Below are 21,142 nucleotides of genomic sequence, written 5' to 3'. Positions count from 1 at the left end.
TCGGGGAAATGAAGCCCTGCATTGAAAGATCATGCCCTTCCTCTCATCTTCGTCATCTTCGCCATCTTTTAAACTTTCGTCAGTGCTTCAAGCCTCGTCACACTGACCAGACTCCATCGGCTCAGTCGGTAACCCTAGTGGCCGGCTCAATTTCTATCCACCGACCCTGTCAAATCAATCCCACCGGCTGCTTCACTATCTCTTGAGGGAAAGTCATCCAAGGCCGAGATGCCCCGCCATATACGAGGCATTCGCGTCATTGTCTGCTCCTAATACCTGCATTGACGAGTCAGCGGCGAGGACAAGCCAATCGTTCGCTTGAAGCGAAACCCCGCTGCCATGACCGACCTACTAAACGACGCTGTCCCTAGCGCCCATGTCGAAACTCTCTCCGTCAAAAGGTGTTCCTCGTACGTCGTTCAGCGGTGTCTGCCGAGGTCCAGTCAGCCCGTGCGCTGGTGCAGAGTGAACCCTCTCCCACGCAAGTGGAAAATGAAACGGGTATGGAGGGTATGGAGGTAGTTGGCATTGTCGCTTTTCCGCGGAGGCCGTTCAAGACGTTGGCTTAGTGTAACCCGGCTTCTGTCGTCGTTCCATAATTAGAAAAGCCTGCGCCAGAACGGCCCGAGTCTTCGGCCAAGAGTGTGAGGAACACCTCGGGAGCCGCCTGTTGGCTCGACCCCAGTTCGGCGGCGGTGGGCCCACCAGACGGTGACCAGGAGAATGTGTCACTGTTGGTGGACATAGCCTTTGGCCAATTCTTAACGAAATTCAATAACTTAGCGAGGAGCTCAACGAGCCCGAGCACCTATCGAGATGAGGTGAACCGATCCACGTATATTGTCACTCAGTCCCTTTTCCGGATCATGCTGCTTCTCAAATTCATTCATCCCCTTCAGGCTGTGCTACATTTTCATCATCGTTGGCAAGCTCGTAATCAGGTACCTTACGGAAGGCGAGTGAATAACATGGCTCATAGGCCCAATATCGATGCCCACGCGTCCTCGTACAGCTTCTGGTTGCTGGTAGGGTCATGCGCGCAATCCGGGCCCCTAGCGTAGACATTCTCCCGCCAGAAATTGCGCCAGGAGGCCATTATATTTGACCTTCCCGTATCTGCTTTCATCACTGGTTGGTCCACAATGAATCGGAGCCTCATTGACCGGAGCATCAGTGAGGGAGTAAGTCTCATCACACAGGTACAATACTGTCAAAAGGCCAATAGAGATAGATGTCCAAGAGCCACAACAGCTGCCAGGCTCACATAGGGACTGATATCACGAGGCCAGCAGAAATTTCCCGGAACCACAGACTATCCGGATCCTATATGCAGGGCCCTGAGCCCTATGGGAACCAGTGTAGCACCGGGGGTTGAATATCCATAGAGGAGAAGTGGCACCTGGTTGAGGGACCCTTCAAGCTGTGACAGTCCTTGCATATGATTTCACCTAAAGCTAACATATGTACATCCCCTACCTGGTTAAGATCAACCGTTGGGGCCTCCTGTCTAGCTGAAAAAGTTGTAACCCATCTTACCATGATTGACCTATGCTCCTTTTGCCTGCCCTTTCTAACCCCATCATTGCAAGTGACAAAACAAGGGTGATAATCATCAAAGAGAGGATGTGAGGGTTAAAGAAAGAGGTGCGGATATTTCTGTCTCAGAAACAACGGTTCATCATGGGTAAGAACGTCGTATCGAGGCACCAAAGTTTACTTCCTAATAAAGCGGCTAGCGACCTGGATCTTCTGGCCGAAGATAACGGGCTAGAAACCTTGATAACGTGGCTATCGGGAGGGAATGATGGAGACTGCTTACATGTTATCAACGGCGAGATAGTCAGAAAGCAACGTTATGATGGATGCCAGGCCAAGTTCTGGAGCAGGGAGGCCACGCGCAACTCATGACAATGTACAGCACATACGGGCATCTAGTGCGAAACTAAGCTCTTGGAAGCATGTAAGCAAGGAATATGGACCGACGAACTGCAAGTGGTTTAATTACCCTAGAACAAGATTGTGGTTGAAAAGGGATGTCGAGTGCAGATTGATATTGCCAATTTGGTCGCAAAAGGCATGTGGAAATGAACACTGGGCGTATGAGTTAAGGTCTATTCAAGTGTACATGATTGTTCCTCGACGGGAAAAAGCTTTAGGAAATCCGGGCTTCGCATTGGGCCAACGCTGTCAGCCTAACGCCGAGCTGTATTCTGGACATCACAGCTGGGTATACACCCGGCCTTGTTGTCTTTTGTATCTTTGCCCCTTTTGGTGTTTCCCGACTGGCTTAGATACTGCTTTAGTACAAGCTGAAGAATGATGGGGCGGCTTAATATACCAAAAGCAGCAGGCTAGAGACAGAAGCCACAAAGGCTATCCGTAGCGTGTCATTCCATGCTCTTGAGGGCGAAACATTAGAGAAGTAAATAAATTCACCTGCAGGAATTCGCGAAAGTCCAGCAAAAGTCTGCGACGAAGGATGCTTTGGCTTCCCCCAAACTAGCCTATGCCAACCCTGACCATGACTCCAGGCTCTTGGTACAGCGTCTTGTCATTCCTATGAGCAATACGTACCTTCACAAGTCTGTACCGTGTCTAGTGCCATCTTCTGCAGCGGCGAGTCAACGGCCACATTCTTGAAGTCAAATATGAGTAAGGTTTGGCTACCCTGGTGATGCCTGAATGCAAGCACAGAGTCCATCTTCGTACAAGCAAATATCACCAAAGAAAGCAAACTTCATCTTCAGCCTTCGCAAGCCGGCCTCACTTCTGTATGACGAAGCAGAAAACAGTGTAGAGAAAGGGGCAACTGGAGCCGATGGGTCCGTAGCATAGTATGTCTTGGAACTCTCGTAAAGCAACGTCCCCATGTCAATGTGCTCAAGGAAGTCGGCCCTGTGGTACTTATAAATATATTTCGGAGACAACAACCAATTGCTGACATGCTGCCGATGGTAAGAGGGCAGTCTACAGAATTTTGGAGAAGTGGTATCGGCATGCGGTAAAACGAAGTTTCTAGGTTCCCACGAATGGGAGGATCGACTTTGGTGGAGGTTCCGTTGAAAGCCAGAATCTTGCCCAACGGTCTAAACACGCGCTGTTAAAGGCGAAGACTTCGACGATCGGGTGGGCAGAGACAGCAATCGCCGTTGCTTGAGCCCTCATTCGATAGTTTATACTTTTTTTTATTTTTTTTATGAAGTCACCTCAGCCCTGGACACACAGCCTAAGAAGGCTCTGGATCAGGCGGCTAATGGGCGCACAACCATACCAGTTGCCCGTTGTCTGTCAACAATTGAAGATGCCGATGTTGATCTTTGCGTGTATTCCCCTGGACGAAAAATTGAGAGTTGAAGATATCAACAGCTGTTACTGAAGGACATGCACTACGACGCGTGCTTGTGTCCGTCCTCTGACAGAGCAATCTGATTTTTGGTGGCTGGTACTTTTCAAGCTCGGAGACAACTGAAATTGCAATGAGCCCGACCAACGGGGTAGAGCCCGTGCATGGAACCTGGTTGCTTATCCATGCACCAATTCTTATCTTATCAGTGACCGCATTCTTGAACCGCCGCAACTCTCCCCAAGTCTGTAAACGCAGCTTCACATTTGATTTTTGGCCACGGCGCCTCCGCCGCCACCGAGTAATCCCCTCTTGGTCGCGACTTTCACGAGACAGCTGTCGCCTCAGAAATTTCGACAATTTGGCGAACGGTGTAGGGCGGGTTATTGTGAGAGTACTCATCCAAGTTGAATGATGCAGCGAAAGAGGCATCATCCCCCTGCCAGCCCAGGCGAGCCGCTGTTCGTTGCCAAACGGGCGCGCCTTACCGCCTCGCAGCGAAACGAAGCGAAGTCGGAAGCCGAAAGAAAGCTCATCTTTGCAGACGACGACCTCCTCTCATCTCTTTCAGATGAACTACTGCTACGCATATTGTCTTTCTTGCCAACCTCAAATCTCCTGGGCATAGCACCCGTGTCCCGCCGCTTCTACCGCCTTTCCTCCGATTCCCAATTATGGCGGACACTGTACTATCACCGTTTTGTCTTGCCCCGCGCCTTGCGAATACCCGGATTCCGCGATGGCTCTGCTCGAGAAAGCACCCGAATACATTACTCCGCCAGGCGAACGGTCTGGGCCGACGGCGGCTGGGGCCGGAGAGGCGGCTCTGGAGAGTTTGTGGACTGGAAGCGTCAGTACAAGCTGCGCCATAACTGGGCCAGTGGGAAAGCATCGGTCGAAGAGCTCAAGGTTGGAGAAGCTCCCTCTGTTTTTTCGGAGCCGCGGAAGACGCTCGCAAAAGTGGTGGAAGGCATCGCCATAACCGCCGATAGTGTTTCTGGCCTGCGGGCGTGGGATCTCAAGATCAGAGAACCCATCGCCCAGATAGGGCTCGCAGAGGGATCGGGCAAGACGATGCCTACATGTTTGGCTGTAGACGACCAAGCTTTCGAGAGCAAGAGGCTCGATGTCTCGGTTGGTTTCCTAGATGGCAGTTTTGGCGCCTGGAGACTTGACCTAGAAGATGGCAGATTTCTGAGGCGGTACAGGCATGAAAAGTCCAGCAACGGCCGGCTGGTTGAGATCGCCTACCGCCATCCATTTCTTTTGACGGCAACAGAATCAGTTCTTATATCTTTGTACAACTTCGAGCGGCCGGCATCGACGGATCGCTCAGCGTTCCCAAGACAACACAGCGAGACAGCCAACCCCGAAGAAAGCGAAACAGACGCTGGTTCAGAAAGTGCAACTCTCCAGGAATCAGAAAGCGACACAGAAGAATTTCCCTTCCTGAAAGCTGGAAAGAGGCGAAACAATCCACACGCCGTCGTCTCGCTGCCCGCTCCAATCCTGCTAACGTCTCTCAAATCGCACACGTCGCGAGCGCCGTTGGCTTTGTCGATTCGTCAAATGGCTTCGTATATAATTGCATCCATCGCCTACACATTCTCTACGTTGGAGGGATGGTCTATTGGGATACAGGATCTTCAGATACGGCGCCAGGGCGCAGGTGGGCTGACCTCGTCCTCGATTGTGTCAACTCGTTTGGCCTTCACCGAACCTGTCAAGGCTTCAAGTCTGAGTTCCTCGACGCCCTCGGCAGATGTCCAACAACCACATGCTTCAGCGCTAGGCTCCGATGGCCCGAGGACACTGTGTTACAACCACCCGTATCTCCTCGCCACGATGGCCGACAACACCCTGCTTCTACATGTATGTACATCAAATGCGACAAAGCTTAATGTATCTCCAGGCATCCGTCTATGGGGCCACACATCAGGCATCAGCGACGCGGAAATCACTGCACGGGGCAAGGCTGTGAGTGTCAGCTGCCGGGGCGAAGAGATCCGAGTCTGGGAGCTCGAAGGACGCGTCAGTGGCAAAAGTATCGAGATACGACCGAGTTCGACCGCAAACGAGCCAGAAGTGCCACCGGCTCGCTGGGACGACCGGCGCAACTGGGTGGGCTTCGACGATGAGATGATCATCGTGTTGAAAGAAACCAAGGATGGCAGAGAGAGCCTCGTGGTGTACGACTTCTCATGAAAGCCGCCGGCGAGGAGTCACAGTGGCGACAGTGTGCCTTAGGCTATCAACGCGCAAGACTCAGACGTGTGACTAGGCAGCCGCCACGGCAATTCGGTCTAGATATTCCCAATGCCTAGAACCTCTGCGTGCGTAATCAGGCTATAGGTTGACCACCTTGCATACATGAACATGAGGGGATCAGATCGAGACGTTAGACGATTCATGGTCCTGCCATCGCCTGGTAAGAGGAGCCCCACCTTGAGAGGCTCCGGCGGGCACCACAGTCTCTACTAGACAGACAGAGATCGCAAATCTCTTTTTGTTGATGGAACTCTGGCTGATTATACTTGGATCGGAGACCTTCTGCCGGGTCGTCAACCTCTACCTTGATATGCAGACTACGCAAGCCAGTCAGATAGAAATCGTTAATCGTTCGTTTGGGTTCTGCTTATCCTGAGAAGCAGAACCACAATCATGTAGGCAATGGATTTCAACGGTATTGACAGGAAGCGGCAGCTTCCAGCCTGGCGTATCCCTTCGTTGTCTTTGGGCGTGGCCGCAGCCACAACGCACTCTTTTCTGTTAAGTCTCGGGTTTCGAGGACGGCCAGAAAGGTCCTGGTGCTGACGAAGGACTCGTTGCAGTCCCCAAGATAAGCAAAAGACTGTTGATGCCTACAGCTCTGATCACCGGGCCTTGTTATTCAGCCAAGCTCACGACAGGCGTCACGAACCAATGAGAAGCGGCCGGCACTGTCAACAAGTCTTCCAGCCACTGTCCGGAGCATCGTGAGGCACAAGTCCTCGGGTTGAAAGCAAGGTTCAGGCCAAGACGCATTAGGTATCGAGGCCCAAAACAGCCTTATGAACAAGCCATTACCTGCACCTATATACGCACCCCCTTCAGGGACATGGCGTTGAGGATGTGCTTGGAGTTTGTGCAATTGATTATACTCGTGGGTGCCTACAATCGAGTCCACGTCGCCCAGCATACGCATGGAGAAGAATGGACTAAAAATTCGGAGTAACAATTGGGGGGTTGGGATGCTAATCAGACTCAGCAGAATACCTGGGCCGACAAGTTGGAGGCAAGGCATGAAGCTTGTGGCCCGGAAGTGCGCATCGCTGCGGTGGCTTGGCTGCTCAGCGGGTAGCGAGATTGCGCTGGACGAGGTTATTTATGCATTATCTACGCTGCTACTACACTGACAGTCGCGTTGTGGGCACAATGCACGGGTTCAGGAACATTCAAGATGCCTGATTGGTTTGTTATTTGTTATTGTTCATGAACAAACATGTATAATGGACGAATTAAAGGCGTCGGTATAACGACGTCCTTCTTTTTAATCGTGTTTACGTGACAGTCTGGGAATAGTTGACAGAAGTCTATTTTCCATTGACCACAAACCCTTTGTGTCCCCGAACTTGCGGCGATGTGAGGGGGGGAGGCATTATTGTGAGCGTTGTCGCATCTTGCGGAATCAGGTTCCTTCTGACTTGGTGTCAAGTAACTTGATTAAACTCCGGATGATCGATGCCGTTACTGCACATGCTGGCTGGGATGGACTAAAGCGACGAAGACGTGATGTGATTGATAAGATTAGATCTGTTAACATAGGTATCGGCAGCCAAGACATTCTCCATGGGACGATGTATTGTTCACTTATCCAACGTTCCAGTGCGACACCACTTCAGATATCAGAGAAGTCGCACGTTGTCATCAAACAGACCCGGGAGACTATCAATTGTTCAAAAGTGTGCAGGGCAATCAATGGTCAACGTGAAGGATCATGTCGAATCATTCTCATTAACCAGCCACTAAACTTGCCATTCATAATCCACACTGGAAGAGACGAAAAGGGGGTGTGAGCACAGTATACGATCCCCAGTCCGCTGTCCTACCTACCCTGTCGTCGCTGAGGAATCCAGGCCCCCCGTCGGCCCCCCCCCCCCCCCCCCCCCCCCCCCCAACTGAGCCTTCGTCCGTGCGTGCTGGATCAGGCAGGCCGTTTCGTCTGCGAATGGTGCGTTAGAGGGCGGCAAGGGGCGCGGGGCACACCTTTACATGTGAGAATGCCCCTCACTCTGAGAGCACTCGTGAGGATAAGATAGCCAGAAAGGAGGGGTGATAAGGGACCAGCATGTCGCTATCGCCGCTTCTCTCAGAGGCGATTGGGGTGGGCAGAGCCATTGACCAAAGACAGGCCGTTGATGGGTAGATCCGGATCTAGAACTTGACGCCGGGCTAAGGCGAGGCGAAGAAGAAAAGGAACAGACGGATAGGCTGCCTGGAAAGGGCCTGCTCATCAACAAGTGTTGATGCAGTTCGGTTCGAGACCAAAATGGTGCGTATCGCGCGTCTCATCAATATTGCAATGCCCGCGGCCGAGACGAGAAGCGAGAGCAAGCCAACAACTCAACCCCATTCCCATTGACCGCCATCTTTCCCTTACCCCTCTCTTTGCTCCCCTCTTCTCGGCGTAATCGCACAAGAAGTCAGCTATTGCCCCTTGCCTTGTGGCATTTCTCGCTCTCATTGACAGACGCCAGGAGGGTGTCGCGAAGTGGATTATTGATATCACAGTCGCATAGTAGAGCACCGTATGAAGGGACTGAGTATGAGTGAGAGGGGCGGTCGGGTTGAATTGACATATTTGACATCCGATGAGAGAAGGGGAGGACATGTAGGTGGCTTCAGTGAGTGAGAGCGACTCCGAATACTGTATCATCCCCACCCAAGCAAACACACCACACCACAGTACAATTGCTACGTTCCCATTTAATTTCGGGGAGGCAAAAGGATTCGATTGCAAGACAAGGTATGGAAATCTGGTCTCACCTGAGATGTGCCCCCGTGATCAGCTCACTCACGCAACGGTGGGATGACCGGCTCGTCGAGGGAACACCATGACGACAAAGCGGCGGGAAGCCACCAAGAGGTGGACTCTGGAGTTGGAGAGACGGATTCAGCGCCAGAGCGCGCCGTTGGTGCCGTCTCGAAGCCCCCCGCGCGCAGCTCACAGCGGCGCGGCCTTTCCAACCCCACGAGACCACCACCACCACCTCTAGGTTCCGTAGTGATAAGAAGGGGGCTTGGGGGTGGTCATGTGGCTGGCTTTCTCGCCTGGAAGGGTGTGGTCGTTGACCATCGAACTGACACTGTCTTTCCGCCAGATTGAGACTGACATGAGGGAACACCCCAAGAAGCCCACCGTAAGTTGGTCACTTGCTGAATTTCGTTACATTTCTTCATCGTCCCAACATGTGTAGATCGCAGGTGGCTGCGAGGATGAACCCGACCACGACCAACCACCTGAGAGAGCTCGGTGATGTGCTATGCTGCGGCTGCTACTGATAGCGCCCGCTCCCGCTATCGATAAGTTTCCGTCAACAGCCGATTTGATAAGACACAGTGCGCGAGCCTCGGTTAGTGATGACAACCGCCCATCCAAGGGGACACGCATTCTGGGAAGTTGCTTCGGCCGCTGCCAGCGTTCTGCTTTCTAGACGGTCTGTTCTGAGTTTCGTTGCTTTTGCTACCCGCGAGAACCGCGCCTCGGAACCCCAGTAGAGCAGGCAATAAGCAATGATTACGTGTCGATGGTGCAGTTGCCGAGAGCTCCTTGTTCATTGGTGTGAAGCGCCCTGTACTCCCGTACGCCGGTTGCCCTAAATGCGATGAATGGGGGCTGTCAACTTGTCACAGAAGGCGAAAAGGGAACCTTCGATATAGTCCACGTCCTCGTAACGCATTGGCGGTTTAAGACAGGGGTTGGCCAGGTTTCTCTCTCATTTGGCGGCGAATAAGCCGTGTACTGATTCCCGCGCAAGCCCCCAATAATTCGATATCAAGAAGCTAAAAGCTCTCGGACTCGGGACTTGCCAGCCTGCGGTTGAGCGAAGACGAAATATGACGACGCAATCCGCAGCCAGCGTGCAGTAGGCTGCTCGATCAACAGAAAATGGCGTGCAATGCATGCTGAGAGCCGCGCGCCTTCGGAGCGAATGCCTTAAGCTTTCTGATAGTCTTGTTTCTAGAATCGCCATCATGTGTCCAAGAACTAGTATATTGGACTGTGTTTCGGCTAATAGCGTACGGGCCCCGAGGGGTTCGACTGAGCATATGCTATTGCAATCCATTGGTCTCCGCAGACCAATTACGCTGAACGTGCTCTCTCTGTGTGTGCTGCTCAGAGGAGAGTCAACTACCTTCGGGCAAGCCAAAAAGCAAGCCATGCGCCTTGGGTGTCACCCATTCCGGCTGGTTCGGGCACTATAGGCAGGAATGGTAATTGCACTTTGTTCCTTGGACGCCGCGGCGCTTTGAGCAGTTGCACCGACGGGACAAGTCCTCTGTGCTTCGCCTCCGTCTTACCAATTGAGTCAGCCAGGTAGTCAATGATGAACCCACCGATTCAAGGCGGTGCCGCTCGTTCATCCGGAAAGTTCGGGATGTCAGAGACTTCCCTTGCCCCATTCCGTGTTCAGGCTTACCGAAGTCTAACATGCAGTCATTCCAATGGTGATGACGACGATGCCATGACCGTCATAAGACTGGCAGTGAGTGCCCTGCCGTTGTGCCATTGGAGCGTAAAGTCCGCGAAGTCCGAGCAGCCCAGGTTCGGCACCCAGCTGGCAGTGAGTGAGCCTGGCGTGTTGAATGCCAGACAGCACAAGGTGGCGCGGGAAGAGGGTGAAATCGCATCTGCAAGCTGGAAACCCGCATGCCCTCACCCAGGCCCGCTCCTATTGGTTGCTGGGACCCCCTTCAGCAGCGGGACGCATGTCCCTCGAGTGGGAAGGGCCAGAAGACCCAAATCTAGTTGACTCTGCTGCTGCCACCATTTTTTGCATGTCAGATTGACGCTGGGACTGAGCCGGCGGCTGGAGAAATGATTACAAAGGAGCCATGGCAGTTGTGGCTGTGTCGTTGTTAGATAGTCTCCCCGCTAACGAAAGAGCGGAAGATGACAGAAGAGAATGTTTGGTGGAAGCGCCGAGTTGTTGCGAGTGAGATGAACGGGATTGGCTGCAATCCCATGTAAGGTCATTCTTTGGGACGGGCTGGATGCAGGGCCTGGCACTGAACGACGGGGATTTTGGCAGAGACAGGACCGGGGCCCAGTTGGGCAGGCTACAAGATGGTCGGAGAGATCTGGGCTCGCATTTGATGAGCAGAATTGTCCTGCAAGGAGAATCTGAATCCGATGCGCCCGGGATTTGGATTTGTGAGCAACGGTTTGGAACAGGAAGGAATCCACAGAATGGCGAAGAAGACGGCCGACATTGCTTCAATCTTTCGGGTCCGTTCGCAGACGTTGTGCATCTGGCCCGGGACAGCCTGCGCTTGAAAACATACTGTATTGCGAAGCATTTGCACTATGGCGCGTTCCATCTCAGAAGGAGGAAACAGAAAGCATGTTGCCTTGGCCAGACTGAACGAAGGTGCGATAATGTGGAAGAGAGAGTTGCACACTTGGAAGGAAAGGCGACGCTGGCGACGGGAGGGGGGCGTGAACGTACCTGGCTGCCCAGCTGTCGTACCGGTACTTGCAGAGTCTTGCAGAACGCAGGGAAAGGGTTCAGAGGTACTTAGAGGTGATGGCTCATCCTCCACCTCAGCCGTGACGTCTTATCGATAAGTGGCGATCACGCTAAGCCACAACGGGGGACAAGTGTTTCGACTCCATGCAAGGCAAGACCAACGAGAGGCCCGTCTTTTCGCTTCTTTCTTCCAGTTCTCCATCGTTCAGAGTCGCTTTCCTTGTGACTCACACACACATCATCCCCCGCCAGACTTGTCAAGCTCCAGGCTCAGCGACCAAGTACTTGCGGCCCCCAGTGACCCAATCCAATCGCCCTTGGGAGAGGGGAGCACAGGGCCAGGCACGACTGTCTGGACTGATGAGTCTTGCATTTCGTAACTCTACGCACATGGAAGAGTCACTTAGGCCGCGCAGTCCCGCCCGAACTTAGTCTACCACGGTACCCCGCCACTACAGTGCATTCCGCACGCGGTAACATAAACTTGCACTGTCCCTATCGAGACAGTACAACCACTCGGGAAAACGGCCTCGCTCCATGTGTCGTTGACTTGGGCTTTGCTACCATCAAGGGTGGGTTATGATGCTTAGTAGAATACAACCTCGACGTACATAGTAGAACGTACGGCGGATTTCGGGAGAGCCCGACCAAACGATACGTACATCAAACTCAATGCTAATGCCATGGGCAAGACGGGAGGCCGCCCACCAACTCGCCTCTTCATGCCGGCGTGGTTTCTCTCACCGCATCTCATCTACATAGTACCTCTCCTCGTTGTTGGTAACCTGGGTCTCGGGTGCCACTTCGTTGAGCATTACTCTCATGATTTCTTCGACGTGGTTGGTGGCCCCCAACGTGCTTCCCTTTCTCAAAGGCGGAGCAGTTGTGCGAGATTAACGTTCTTTAGGCAGGAGACTGGAGTAGGTACCTTGGGCATTGGGTGCGCATTGGAGCGGTCGATTGGATTGGACCGCTCATTGGTCAATTGCCCATCGTTCCCCCGTCACCTCTCCTGCTTTGGCTTGTGTCATCCGTTGCCGATTGCCTTGCCACGCTTCCTGCAGCGACTGGCACCAGGAAACTCTGTCTTGACCGAATCGATGGATCTCATTCAGGGACGAGGGCCTGGGAGCCCGCCTTGCGGCTCCATTGTCTGGCTCGTTGCCACTGCTTCCAGTATTTGCCGACGCCGTCCCTTGCCTGCGGCTGCATCACATACCGCAAATGGCCTCTTCTGCGCTATGCCTTGCGTTTTTGTGCCAACCCACTTACTTTGGGGAGCACATTTGGCTGCTCTGCATTTGTTGTCCTGCGCCGCGATTAGTCTCATCTGGAACTGCACGTGTGATCATCGAATGCGGCCTTTCTTCCAATTGGGTTGTCGGTCAGGCCACCGGCCTCACTCGTTGGCGTCCATGTTGTTGTTTTGCTTCAAAAAGCGGTTTTGCGAAAACCAACGCAAGGTACTTTTGGCCAAGGTGCTGTAAGTCCGAGAAGATGGGTTTCAAGTCAGGCATCCCATGCTTCGTGCGTTTGTTTGGGCCTCTCTGCTGCTGGGTTAGCCCTTTGGATGCGGTGGGCCATGGCCAGTTGCATGACCTGCAAAGCAGAAAGCCATGCCCATGTTTATCACAATCATGCTTCCCTCTGACGGGCCTGTTGATTGCTGTGGTTCTTTGACATCCAAGCACAGCAACAGTTTGGACTGGTATCAGAGGAGACACGAACGCAACCCAATTCGCTCAGCGTCTCGAGCGTAGTCGTATGTGGTGGAGGACGGAGTGGCTTGACATTTGGCCTACACAATCGAGGTGGTAGTGGGAGAGTACATTGCCGAGCTGCCCCATGAGTCCTCGCTAACCGCCGTCAAACGCCAGACGATACTCCAGCTTGGCTTCGTTTCTCGTGCCATCCCATCTTGTGTTCAGTGAGGCTAGGAAGCCCGCCCGCCCCTCCCAAACCATCGCCAATCGCGGCGCCATCTCAATATTCAGCCGCTCTAGCCCTGTCTCCTGCTTTACCTTTTCGTGTGGAGATACTTGGTGTCCAAGATCCCCAACACTTAGTCTGCCTGCCTAGCATCGGTCGCTGCAAAAGAGCGGCGGATGCATTGCTTCTTGATCGCGTTACCCCCCCAGTTGGCCCATCGAGGAGGGAGAACACAGCCATCTCAAGATGGATCCGTGTTAGTTAGTACATACTGTGCTGCGCAGTCGCGGGTTAGAGGCACAGAAGCTACTGTGTTGAGCAGACCCCGGCGCCGCGGACGGCAGGCTCTCGACCTTGTGCTCTGCGCTCACAATCGTAGGGCCCCTGTCTTGGGTATCCATCAGGTACCGACCCAGGGAATCCAGCTGCAATGGTACAGCAAAGATTCGGCAGTGAGAACGGGTCCGGTTGGGTCAGGAGCAGTAGAGCAGTCAGCGCGAGGGCTTCTCATGGGGTGTCCTAATGCTCGTAGCCTCAGATGCTGATTGGGCGTCGAACGGGCGAGCAAGTGACTTTGGTTCGAGACCCATATTGCCAGAATCAGAGACAGGCTGTCACCCGCCCACCCCTTTTGACACACACACCTTTGTTACGTGCCTTCAGATGCACTGTCCGTCGGTTCGTTCTGAGAAGGCACGCTCCAAAAGTGTTGACCGTTTGATGTGGGAGGGTGGGTGAGTGGTTTCTTGGACGCCACGACGGAGCATTGGGATGATGCGAGAACCGGTGGTTGTGGTGGCATCAGGTGAGAGCGATAAGATACAATGGTGGACGGAGACGAATCCGTTGCCAAGGCAGAGATGGTGCCAATTCATCCGTGAAGGACTCAATTGACAGCCAATGCCAAAGTACGAAGGAGGGCTACCGTCCACCCATTGCGCTGCTATCGGAGTCGTCCAACGGGACGGGGACCAGCATTGTTTGTTTTTGTGTTATTCTGATTACTGTTGCGGTGCAAAGCGCTGTATATCGACACGGAGAGCAGAGCAGTACCTAGAGTGCTAACCAAGGAAATGACAGCACTGTGAAGGCGCGTCTTCCACACAGCGAATCAATGGAGGGGCAGCGGGGGAGGGGCACGGGCAATTAGGTTGACTGCCTTGACGGCGACTTTTCTTAGGGACGGGCTTTGTTTGCAACTACCAGGCGCCAAATGCGGAGGTACAGCGATGTATCTTTTCCCTGCACGTACACGAAGCAGGTACGGGTACTTTCGTGCCCAAAATATACTGTGATTCCCTTCTCTCTTCTTTTTCCTTTCTCAGGCCGGCCTGGACTGGGCCTATGGTACGAGTGACTCTGTAGCAGTGGCATTGGAAATACTACACCCACGCCCTCCCAGCGTTGCCTGTAGACCGCCACGCATGCCTCTCGCGGGGAAACAGAGTCGATAGAAAGAGGCAGAAAGGGGCCCAAGAAACCGAAAGGAAGAGGAAAGACTGTGACAGTAGTAAAGACACTGTCCAACGCCCCTAAGCAGACAAGGAGCAGCGTTGAAGCAGCACAGTACCACAGCATGACGATTGATTGACCAACTCAAACCACAACGACACAATTGGCATCCCCTTCCCCCTGCGCCATTGCCGGATTTCTCTTCTTGTCCCTTTAAACAAATCATATCAGAATGCAATTCCCACAAGAGTGAGTGGTGCGGTGTGGCTCGATCTGACTGGACAGTCCGCAAGGCAACACCTCACGCTGGCCGCCGCCAGAGGGAGGGCGTGCAATTGAAACTCGGCGACAGGGGGGTGGTCATACCAGCAAGTGACCCAATTGGCAGACAGGGGGCGGGTGTGCGTGAGCAGGGTAGGATCAGCGACGGGTGGGCAGGTGGGAAGGGTGGCGTGTGGGCGTGGCCCTGTCGAGTGACTCTTCTCTGTCCCAGGCAAAACCAGAACCAAACCAGGAAAGAAGGAGGGGCCCACTTTCCACGTCCACGTCCGCGCCCAGATCCTTTCTCCCCCAGACTCTGTTCACTTTCACTCTCTCTGTCTTGTCACTGCCGCCGCCTTACTACCTCAATCCTGGAGTTTATTGTAGGTACTACGGTAGGCCTCTCTCCTCCGTCTCTGCTTTGCCTGTGTGTAGCTCTTGTTCCGTGTATTCATCGACTTCCCCGACCGTCTTTCTGCCTGATACCGTATTCACAGGTACTTCCATTCGCTGTGACACGCCCTTCCCACGTCCCCTTCCGTCTCCATCTGCTCCTTCCTGCCTGCCCAACCTGGACCTGGCGTGCCTGGCTCTTGCCTGCCTTACCTTCCGCTCTACTCCTCCCCATCCTTCAGTCATCCATCATCCACTTTGCGCCTGGCTTCGCCTTACTTCCAAATCCTCTTATTATTCTTCTTGCTACCCTCCAAGCCTTCCTCCGTTTCTCCTTTCTTCTCCTCCTCTTCCTCTTCCTCTTCCACGTGTCCCATTTGCTGCGCTCAAGCATCAAATTAGTCTGCTCTCAAGTGCATAGAACCTCCGCATAGGTTCCATCGCCACATCAACACTGCTACCACTTCGCCACCAACACCCCTCAGTACGATACCAATTCGCTCCGTTGCCCAGGTCGCCAGTATCCGTCTATTGCCTTCTTACCCCCTCCTGGAAGCACGCTTTCATTCATTGTTGACTCTTTAAGTCAATGGAGACTTGTGGCTGCACTCAAGCGCACAAGTGACCGCCGATTGCATTTCTTCCACTGCCCACCCTCTGCTTGTTACTGCGTCAGCGCCCGACCGCAGTAAAGCGACACTCACACAAGCTTTCCGCTGCGCACGTCATTGTCGATTGGGACATAAATCCCCATTGACGGCCACACTCGACACCACAAGCAACCACTTTTCAATTCACACCCACCTCAAAGCTGGAAGACGTTTCGACCCGCTGCTGCTTTCGAATTCAGTCTGGAGACGAACCCTTTCCACCGCAATCCACCGTCTTCTCTGCCTGCCGAAACCCAATTCGCTCAACTCCGATAACTCCATACTCCGCCTCGCCACCGCTAACAGTACATGATGGCTGACAAACCCAACCAAACCCCCATCACACAGCCTACGACGACAGCAATCGTTGACTCAACCCGCACTCGCCAAATTCCTTTTAACATCTCCAAGATGCAGTCTTCTCCGGCTGCATCCATCTCGCAGACAATGGACTTCAAATACAACATGACGACCCCACAAGTGACCACGATGGCTCGGGATACGAAGAAAGCGTTCGACATCAGCAACCTCATGTCTCCTCCCGAGCCAGTACCCTACGACAGCTTCAGCCAGGGGCAGCAACGTTCTGCGTCCGTGTCTTCCGGTACACATCACGCACATGAAGCGACCAAGCCTAGCATGCCGATGTCGCCCCCTGTTTCGCCCTATATCACAGAGTCAAGCAACGTTCCTGTACCTGGGACACCTGCAAAGGATCCGATCTTGTACCCTCGCGACGATACCGCCTCGAGCCCTACCCAGCCGCCACTGTTTCCCAGCACTGAATCAATCGAACATCGACGCATCGTTGACGAGCACATCGTTGCCCGGCCTCCTGGCCTTTTTCGTGAGGGTTCACCTCCCCAACGAGAGGATTACGAACTTGCCCTGCAACTCAAGTCCCAGGTAATGAGACTGTTTGCCAACAAGAGGAAGTCATGGTACGAGAAAGAGAGAGAACAGGTCAGGGCCGACCGAAAGTTGAACCACGCTCGGTGGAACAGCGTCGTGCGATATCAGACCATTGCCCCAGCCAAATCTGCTCCTGCCAAGGCGACGAAATCCGCCCCGACCAAACCCAAGGTTGCTACATCTGCCAACTCGAAGCCCGACCGTGTTGTCAAGCCTCAGGCTCCTCGCCCTGTTCGCACCAGCCCTCCGACTCGTCACATTCGTCGCGTTAGTGCCACGCCGGACCCTGCTCGTCGAGTAGTTGCGCCGAACCGGGAGGACCGCGACTTCGCAGCTCTCCCCGACTACTGCCCTCCGCTGTCTTCGCTGCCTGACAAACCAAACTCCTTGAAGGTGGACTGGAAGGGCGCTCCTATCGACCTCAGTGACGACACCAACGTCCATTTGCTCCACCCTGACGAGGTCACCCTCGCAGCCAACCTTCGGCTTGACTGCGCCACCTACCTCACAAGCAAGCGACGCATTTTTGTCCGTCGGCTGGAGTGTGCACGAGTTGGCAAGGAGTTCCGCAAGACCGATGCTCAGCAGGCCTGCAAGATTGATGTCAACAAGGCTTCGAAGTTATGGACGGCTTTCGACAAGGTTGGCTGGCTTGAGCTGAAGTGGATGAGCAAGTTTGTCTGAACTCACTTCAGACACTGTTCATCTCGTGGATCATCTGGCATGATTCATAGACTCTCACCGGTACATTGATACCTGCACGTTTACTGCATTGCGAAGCCTCCTGATTACGCCACTCTGCTGTTTACGATTTACACTACGACTATGGGCTACGCGATCAACTCTTGCCATTTCCTATTTCATGTCGGTAACTGCATACAGCGATCTCGGTTTGGACTGTTTTCCGGATTCCTTTGCATCCCAAGATTGCCAGGTGGCTGATTTCTTCCTGCTGCAATGTCGTTCCGCCCAGCACGGGCGGTTTGCGGCCTCACTTTACTCGTTTACGTTTCGTTTTGGGATTTATTCATTAGTCATTCGGCATCACACCACGGACACAGCTTTTCAACACATCAGAGCATTAGGGATTACCACCATGATACCCGGAGTGCGACAGAAATCTGATTACCCCAGTCATGTCACCCCACTCCACGATATTTTTCTTTTATTATTTGGTCTGGATTTCATCTTTGCATTTGGGTCAATTGGCCATCATACCCCTTTCTCATGGTTTGGTTGGAGGATGCCCGGTTACATAGTAGGGATGACTATCCCACGGTCAGTGTTTCAGCGTTTCGCTGAGTCGGCGGTTGTGGTGGAGAGATGGGTTACCTGGATTGGGTTACCTGGTGGGAACTAGTGGTCTTACGGCAAAGCGATTGGGCTTTATCTACATCACGCACGGCATCTTGTCACATAATTTGGCAGCCATTCATTGACTGCGAAGCACACGCAGGCGGACGATAGTTAGAAAGTCGAGTAAGGCAAATTTACACAAGATGTACCGCACCAATAACAACAGACCACGGCCGCTTCTATACACTAAGAGATTGTGAACAGGCAGGCGGCGAGATGAGAAATGGCTCTTTTCCACCGGAAGCGACATGATGGCGTCGTCGATGGAATGTATTGCATAGCAGAACACATTGGCTCAGCCCTACGACAACTCTTTGTTCTTCTTGGAGGGGCGTGTTATTGGAGGGTGAACCCCTGCCTTGCGACGATAGGTTCTTTAGCGGAGCCCTCGGGTCGGGTTGGTTGATCGACGACGCGGGCGGGATGTTCGGATCGATCCAGCGGAAGCGCAAGTGTCAACTGCTGCACTGTCATGCTAGGGCGCAGGGGCTGCTTTGAGAGTGCCGAGAGCTCGGCTCACCTTGGGTCGCAGCGCAGAACCACTTTAGTGCAAGCGTGGAGCACACACTACGTATGTACTTAACTCTCACCTTTCCTCACCTGTCGAGCACTGTGGGGGTGGAGTTACACCGGCCTCCAGAGTAGATTTGCCTACGTCAGAAGGAGAATCGGTCGAATAGCTTGTAACTTACCAGCGTGTCGCTGGCCAATCAAATTATTAATAGATCAGGCAGAGAAAGAGAGAGAGAAAGGCTCTATGCATGAAGTTAGTTGTCGTGAAGCAAAGGTACACAATCTGTAGAGTCACAGCTCTTTTGTCCCTCTTTTGTCCCAAAAAATAAATAAAAACGAGTCGGGCGAACCGCATTCGTCTAGACTTCTACTCGCCCACCCATGAACAGACCCTATTGACCTTGGTAAGAAGTCCGAATGTGGATAATGATTGTCGCACAGATTTGGAATGAGTATGAGGGAGCAGATTGCCATCGAAGTGGGTGGTATGGTTATATCAGACTCGGTATCCTGGCCTTTCGCTCTTTGCGCTCTCTCCCACGTCACCGAGACGAGAGCAAGGCGAGGTGAGCTGTGCCATTGGCCACTCAGGCTGCGTAATTGACCCAAATCAACCGGGCAATAATCCATGACAAGATAATCCAGCCCGTGGTCAGTTTCGGACTCGCAGGGCCGCACGCAAACCCGAAACCACAGTTTGCCCATATGTTTCCAGTGATAGTTACACGGCATTGCAGATGGCTGCAGGTAGTTTAGGTGCATTGCTTATCCTCACGATCTGACCCGCAGGAGATCGAGAAGGAGAGAGGGAAAGAGAAAGCGCGATGGAGGGCGGGTTAATCAAAACAAGACAAGAACGAAGCTCCCGGCCATTTGTTGCGTGCATTGAAAATTTTCGCTCCCGCTCACCTGCACCAAAAGAAGGCAAGATAGCGTTTCTGCCGCAGCGGGTGTGGCCCCTACCATCCCGGGCGCCTCGTGCGCGCGTCAGGGAAGGGAAGGTACCTCCTCGCATCCCATGGTCAAGGGGGGGGTGTGCAGGCAAAGGGGAGTAGGTAGGTATTGGCGGCTTGCTCAATTTCTACATAGTACATTGAGTTGGACACCTGAGGAGGTTGCGGGTGATGGCCTGAGGCAAGAGAAAAAGGGACCGAGACGTTTGGAACTGAGGACTGAGGCAGCATCAGCAGTGGCAGCATCACGCACGATAAGCTATCGATAAGACGCGGGAAACGCCTCCCAGGAGAAACACCATCTGTCCGAGAGCCGTCCATCTAGCATTCTCATCCGCTTGTATGGAATCATGATGCTGCGCCATGGTCCTTCGCTTGACTCCTTGATCTCTCTCCCGTTTCGATTCTTTGACGTCAGGGAACCATCGGTCGAAGCATGTCCAAGGACACGGGTTGTCTCGAAACAGTCTTCCCAGCATACATAGCCATCATGTCTGTAGGTTCTTGGTAGGCGATTACTTTCACTTTCCCTTACAAAGCTCCACACTACTTCAAAGGTCGTGTACGCCCTCCTGGTGTACGACTATGCGCTTTGAACGTCGAGTCTCTTACTCATTTCTCGCCCCTAGCCTCAATAGATGGTATGCCCGTCCTAGTGTACGCCTTTGCCCTTACCCAAAGTATGCAATGTACATTGTTCGTCTCTCCAGGAGCCTCATTGACCACTTAGGTCTGTCCTCCTTGACCGAGAGCGCGGATTCTGCGGTCGAGATGGGAAAACTTGAAAGACGTAGGCGCACCACTGGTTGCGGAGCTGTTAGTGACCGTAGCACTGGGGGCCGGTTAGCAGAGACCACTGCGAGGCAAATTCAGAAGCAGTTGTCATCAGGAACTGGAATGACCGTCTTATTTGTGGCACTCTTGATTACATACCGATCCGTTAACGCCGTTCTTTCGCCCCCCAGCGCATCCCGTAACCTTCTTTGCTTGCGAATTTCCCCCATTCATCCGGATCCCGGTTGTGAATCTCCCTCCTGTGAGTCTCGCAGGAAATTGGATTGTAGCGGTTGGGTAGCTCATTCATTCTATCCAAGACCTCGATCTAGCTGGATCGGGTTGATGAAGCCAGGAGGTTCTGTATGTCATCGAGGGCGCTAAGCTGCCGTCGAGGCCTGCTGGGCGCTACAATGGCGCGTCTCATGTCCTTGGGGTGCCCGGCTTGCTTCGTCTTCAAGGGTTTGGGTTACGGAGACGATGCTATCGTTCTCCTTGCCCTGGCATCCTCCACTGATTGAGCCTTGGACCTAAGTATTCTCCCCGTCTCCGGCGCAGCGATATGCAATGCCACATTTCTAAAAGATTATGTTCTCAATATGCGGTTTCTGAGCGCCAATCAAGGTAAGGATGATGATATCGGGCAGAACAGACCGATTGAATCTCAGACATTCGCACAGCCTGACAATCACGCCAGACTCACATACGTTGAATTTTCCGGAGTAACCATCTCACGGTTTGACGTGCCGGTAGTCAAGCCATGGCATATTCTGCGAGCCCATCCTAGGAACCGGTCCTTGGCCTTGATGCAAGAGTGATCGAAGAGGAGCGGGTACCAGGCATTCAACAGCCTACGAATACCCGGCACCATACGCC

The 21,142-nt window shown here is 53.3% G+C and overlaps 2 protein-coding genes across 2 annotated transcripts; both read left to right on the top strand.

Moving 5' to 3' along the window:
* Window positions 1–3,757: 3,757 nt before the first annotated feature.
* ColSpa_11457 (uncharacterized protein) lies at window positions 3,758–5,548 on the top strand (the record flags this gene model as incomplete). The annotated part of the gene is made up of 1 exon (XM_049277669.1): window positions 3,758–5,548. One exon carries the CDS (start codon window positions 3,758–3,760, stop codon window positions 5,546–5,548), a length of 1,791 nt encoding a protein of 596 aa, XP_049133626.1.
* Window positions 5,549–16,169: 10,621 nt separating this feature from the next.
* ColSpa_11456 (switch 2) lies at window positions 16,170–17,354 on the top strand (the record flags this gene model as incomplete). The annotated part of the gene is made up of 1 exon (XM_049277668.1): window positions 16,170–17,354. One exon carries the CDS (start codon window positions 16,170–16,172, stop codon window positions 17,352–17,354), a length of 1,185 nt encoding a protein of 394 aa, XP_049133625.1.
* Window positions 17,355–21,142: the final 3,788 nt, after the last annotated feature.

The sequence above is a fragment of the Colletotrichum spaethianum genome, assembly GCF_022836535.1.
Source record: "Colletotrichum spaethianum MAFF 239500 DNA, contig46, whole genome shotgun sequence".
NCBI classification, from domain to species: domain Eukaryota; kingdom Fungi; phylum Ascomycota; class Sordariomycetes; order Glomerellales; family Glomerellaceae; genus Colletotrichum; species Colletotrichum spaethianum.
The sequence above is the reverse complement of the archived record's forward strand: the minus strand, read 5'-3'. Positions and strand labels throughout refer to the sequence as shown.